We start from the raw sequence: 5,425 nt of genomic DNA on the forward strand, positions 1-5,425 counted from the left end.
ATCACAGGCCAGATTGTGTGTCCCACAAGCTCCCCTCCTTTTCTGAGGAGCTCTGTCCTGTCCCTCTGTCAGCGTGGAGGAGGGGAAGAGACTGATAGCTGTGCTTTCTCCACCTTCTGCCCCCAGAGCCTTTAGCTCCAGGCTGCGCTTGGCTCCACGCGGAGTCAGCTCAACAGACAGGAAAGCTCACAAGGACGGGACACACATAGATTTTTTTTTTTTTTTAATTAAAAAGAACATAAGAAAACAGAATCACTTCCCAGGGTGCGCTGTGATGCGGCATCACTGGTATGTAAAGCATGCACAAAAACAGGAAAAAGATCCCACGAGCTGCCTGCGTGGACCCCTCTGTGGCAGTCTGAAGCCCCTCCTGGGCTATGAAAAAGGAATCACTGATTCACCCTTGTTTTTCTTGGAAGACTCAGCCACCTCCAGCTCACTGGTCCATGACGTGCACACAGGAAGTTGGGCTTTACAAGATTTTGCCAGTGGGCGGAGCAGGGGTGGGAGTTTGGGGCGCACACTCCTCCCTTCCCTGCCCGGCTCCTGGTCTCTGGGGCTGGGGAGGCAATCTCCCTCTGTGGGGGGAGGCTAGACACACAGTCCAGCAGGGGCAGGGATCTGGGCTCCCCCCTTGAGTAGGAGCAAAAGGAGTGTTGGCAGGTAAGTTGGGGGCCGCCACAGAGTAAAGACTTGGACCAAGATGAGATATACCTAGGGCTGGTAACTAAATGTGATGGCTGGCTGGAAGGCAGTGGAGAGATTTTGATGTGTTTGCCATCATCACCTCGTCACACTGACTTTACTTGTCTGCTCAACCAATCCCTCCATTCCTGCCTCGGTTGGCCCAAACTTTGAGGGGAAACACCAGAACCTGCACCTGACTCCCTGCTCCACCACTTCCTAGTTTGTATGACTCTGGGAAAGTGACTTAACTCCCTCGAGCCTCAGTTTTCTCATCTGTTAAATGGGTAGATGCATATGACCCTCACAAGGTGGTTGGAAATAGAAAGTGAAATCATATCTTCAGAGAACCTCATACAGCACCTAGCACAGAAGTGCTCAATAAATGGCCAGGTTGGTTACTGTCATGCAGGCACCAACATTCCCACTGCAAAGTTGGTTGGGTTGTATGGGTGGATATGTGACACACTCAAGGTTTATACAACGTTCCAGAAAACAGATGAATTCCTCTGAGCCTCCTGTGTGTGTCTGGCCGATTAGAGGTCTGGAGTACTGGCATGGAGGACCCCCGGCATGTCCGTCTGGCCTGGCTCAGGAGCTGCTCCGTTTCTAGACCTCAGTGCCCTCCCTGGGGTAGAGGACACTGTTCGTGTTGACGCTCCCGTAGAAGGGAGGGTTGAATTGGTTGAGGACAGAGCCCCCGTAGCCCAGAGCGTTGCTGGGCATGGGGCTGGCCCACTCGCCCCCGCCCACAGGGCTGCTGATGTTGGTGAGGGGGGTGTAGGAGCTGAAGCTCAGTGAGTTCTGCCCCACCTTGTCAGCAGGCTCGAGGCTCAGTCCCGGCGTGCTGGCCGCGGGGCGGCCCAGGGGACTCGGCCCGCTCACATAGGCTGACATGGTCGAGAGGAAGCTGCTGAGGCATGGGGTGCCTGGCGGGGGCGGTGTCGGCCGCTTCTCCGGGGAGCCGGTGGGGCCCGGTGCAGCGCCGTCCACGATGTCCTGGGCCTCTGCCGTCTCGGGGCTGCCTGCCAGGAGCCCAGCCTCTGTTTTCTCTGGGGCCAGGGAGCCCGTGCTGGAGGAGACGTCTGATTTTCTCTTCCTCTTCCTGCGGAAATTTCCGTTGTCGAACATCTTCTCACAGTTGGGGTCCAGGGTCCAATAGTTCCCTTTGCCTGGCACAGGGGCAGGAGAGGGTAAGTACAGAGATGGAGCCAATACTCTGCTCCCGTTCCTCCCTGTCTGTCAGATGCTAAAACCAAAGGTAACAGATGCAGAAAGGCAGAGAAGAAGACAGGAATGCCGCAAACTCACCATGCATCACACCACACGGATCTTTCCTCAAGCACCCACCTCACACCTCGGCACACTCGGAGTGCAGAGAGGCCTGACCCACGAAGGAGTTTACTGTGTGGGCTCTTCTAGAGATGCAAATACTGGGGCCAAGGCGAGGGAGGGGGTTCTTCCATTGCTGATGGGAAAGAGAACTCAGGGAGAAACAGAGGGCTTCCTGAAGGTCCTGAGCATGAACTCCGAGGGTGGACTTGAGTCCCAGCTTCAGATAGGGGCCCTGGGATGAGCCTGGGTTTCCTAGTCTGAGAAGTGGGCCCACTGGGCCTGCCCCTTCTTCCTCAGGCTGGCTGTGAGAGAGGGCTAATGCTAGACATGTGAAAGGGGCTTTGTCCCCGGGAGGGACAGTCTGCACCCTGCCTGCCACATCTCTCAGCCTAAGGGTGAGGCCAGCATTGGAGAGAACGCTCGCGTTCCTCTGTAGGACCAACAGTCCTGCCCTCACAACCCTCAGAGTGGGTGAGCGTGGGTTTCCTCTGAGAGGTATGCTGGCTTCCTATGGTGTGACGGGAGTGCACTTTGATTCTGGGAAATGGATACATGAGTATTTAATATATTACTCTCTGTACATTTCTATGGGCTTCCCTGGTGGCTTAGATGGTAAAGAATCCATCTGTGATGCCAGAAATCTGGGTTTGATTCCTGGGTTGGGAAAATCCCCTGGAGAAGGAAGATCACCGGGAGAAGTAATCTTGGCAGGAAAATGCCATGGACAGAGGAGCCTGGTGGGCTATAGTCCACGGGGTCATAAAAAGCCTGACATGACTGAGTGACTAAGCACACACAAACTGCTCTTTATAAAGGAACAGCTCACACCCTGGTGTGAGAGGGGCCTCCATTCAGACGCTTGCCCCCACAGTCACATCCTTCTGTATCACCCTAGGCAGGGGGCTTCACCTCTGGCTGTTATTTTCCTGAACCGATAAAATGAGGATAATAAGAGCCACCCTGCTGGGCTTGATTAAAGAAGGCTATGTAGCCAAGGCAGGCAGGCGGCGTAATGTGGCCCCGAGTGGTTGTCCCACGGATGTCTGGTCCCTCCCCGGGGGACTGGAGCGCACGCAGCGTTGTGTAGTTCCAGCAGTCACCACCCCCACCCCCACAGGAGTCTCCCCACGCTGGATGCTGGGGTCTGAATCAATGGTCACAGTCACTGCAGTCCATGGAGCTTGTGTCAGCACCAAACACCTCGTGTGCATCACCTCACGAGCCCACTGCCCACAAGCCTGGCAGACTGACTATTATCCTGGCCCTGTGTTTCAGATGGGAAAAGCGAGGCTCAGAGGTCACTCAGAGGTCAGCGGCACATCTGCCTGCAGGGTCCACCTTTAGAGCGGACTCCTTCTGCCCACCGCCACTCCACCCCCGGCCTCGGGGTGGGGCAGGATCCCTGCAGGGCTTCCTAGAATGGGGTGTCGGGAGGACTGAGCCTTCCTCGGGGGACGACCCCACACCCACAGCCCCCTTACCCGGGTCATCCTCGTCGCGGGGCACCTTCTTGAAGCAGTCGTTGAGAGACAGGTTGTGGCGGATGGAGTTCTGCCAGCCGGCCTTGCTCTTGTTGTAGAAGGGGAAGTTGTCGGCCACGTACTGGTAGATCTGGCTGAGTGTGAGGCGCTTGTCGGGCGCCCCGTGGATGGCCATGGCGATGAGCGCCGAGTAGGAGTAGGGCGGCCGCACCAGCTTCATCAGCTCCTCCTGCGAGGGGAGCGGCAGCCAGCCCAGGTCGCCGGCCCCCAGCGCGGGCACGCCGGCGGGCAGCAGCTGCCTCTGCACACCGCCGTAGGCCTGGGGCAGGAAGGGGCTGCTGCCTGGCAGGTAGGGTGGCGGGGTCACGGCTGGCCCATTGAGCCAGAGGTAGGGGTTGGGGGTGGCCCCATACTCCCCGCCACCCTCGAAGGAGGGGGGCCGCTGCGGGCTGGGCGCGCCCTGGGGGTGGAAGAAGTTCTCGTAGTAAAGGTTCATCTCGGGGGGCTCCTGGCCGAGGCTGGGGAACTGGGGGCTGCAGCGGGGCGGGGAGGGCGCCGGGAGGTCGAAGGAGCTCATGCTGGGCCGGGCTGGCCGCCGCCACCTGCCGGGGAGCTGGCCCTGCCAGGTGCGGGCAGGCCCCGCTTATACCGGCTGGCCCCACCCCGGGGCGTCGCCGCCGGCCCGCCCCGCCCTCCTCCCCCGGTGGCCCGAGGGCCCTTCCCCGCGGCCACGGCCACGGCGGGCCGAAGGACACGCTCGGCCGGCTTCCCGGCTGCTAGCAGCGAGGACACAGGCGCCCCTCTGCCTCCTTCCCTCTCTTTCCTTCCTTCTCCTGCTGTCTCCCCGTCTCATCACCTGGCCCCTGCGCCTCCTCCTGTCTGTCTGTCTGTCTCTGCTGCCCTTTCCCTTTCTCTCCTTCTGAACTGTCTGCCCTGGGCTTTCCTGGGCTCTCCTGTATCCTCTCAGCAAGTCACCCTCGGTTCCTCCCCTTCTCTCTGGCGTGGAGCTGTCGGCGTTTCCCTCCCTGGCAGTCCCTCTGTCTCTCTGAGCTTGCTTCCAGGTCTTTCTCCCTCCATCTCCTTCCTCTCAAGTCCTCACCGTCTCTGCTTCTCTCTGCTTCCTTTCCTCTACGTGTCTGTCTGTCTGTCTGACGTCGTCTCTGTGTCTCTTCCCCTTCCCCTCTGTCTCCCTCTTCTTCGCATCCTGACCCCTCACCCAGACTGGAGGAGACACTTCATCAGAAGCCACAGTCTGAGGTTTTCTGAAGTGAAGACACATTTTCTGGAGTTTCCAGGAGAGAAGCTGGCCTTGGAGAATCAGAAGAGCCTCTGGCCAGGTTCAAAAAGGGCAGTCAATTATGGGTGACCTCCCTACACACACACACACACACAGACACACACACACACAGACACACAGACACACACACACACACAGACACACACACACACACACAGACACACAGACACACACACACACACAGGCAGAGAAAAGGCAGGCAGGCAGAGAAAGGCCTGGGGATTCTCCCAGAGTGGCAGCAAGGCTCATAAAAATAACAACAAAAGGAAGAGTATATGAATGGGACCACAGGAAAAAGTGAGAGAGAACTTGTATTCTCCTGGTTTCTTTCTGGCTGCAGGGACAAAGCAGGCTCTGGCTCCTTATCTGATCCAAGTCCTTTCGTGTTTCGGCTTGCAGAGTCCCCCAGGACCCGGGGGCTGGGGCCAGGAGGAGAACCCTGTTTGGGCCACTCTTCTTCCCCAGCCTGCTCTGCCTCGGGCTCCAGAAGTAGGGGCCCCATCCACACTGGTTCCTTTGCGCTTCGTGGTCGGTCCGTCCACCTCCCTGGGCTTCGTTCTCCCTACGGTGCTTGAAGGGGACTTGTCTCAGCTGCTCCTTCATCCCGGGGCAGGCCCTCAGTTTGGGG

The 5,425-nt window shown here is 58.4% G+C and overlaps 1 protein-coding gene across 2 annotated transcripts; it reads right to left on the reverse strand.

The window, feature by feature from the left end:
- Positions 1–312: 312 nt before the first annotated feature.
- Positions 313–4,077, reverse strand: FOXI1 (forkhead box I1). Of its 2 annotated transcripts, none has more exons than XM_020875062.2 (2): positions 3,501–4,077; positions 313–1,574 (listed from the first exon to the last, which is right to left on the reverse strand). In XM_020875062.2, the coding sequence occupies exons 1-2, from the start codon at positions 4,075–4,077 to the stop codon at positions 1,294–1,296; spliced, it is 858 nt and encodes a 285-aa protein (XP_020730721.1). In that variant the 3' UTR covers positions 313–1,293. The 2 variants fall into 2 exon arrangements, with proteins under 2 accessions (XP_020730721.1, XP_020730720.2); XM_020875061.2 differs by having other exon boundaries at positions 313–1,856.
- Between the last annotated feature and the right edge of the window lie 1,348 nt (positions 4,078–5,425).

Source organism: Odocoileus virginianus, chromosome 14, assembly GCF_023699985.2.
Source record: "Odocoileus virginianus isolate 20LAN1187 ecotype Illinois chromosome 14, Ovbor_1.2, whole genome shotgun sequence".
In the NCBI taxonomy this organism is placed as follows: domain Eukaryota; kingdom Metazoa; phylum Chordata; class Mammalia; order Artiodactyla; family Cervidae; genus Odocoileus; species Odocoileus virginianus.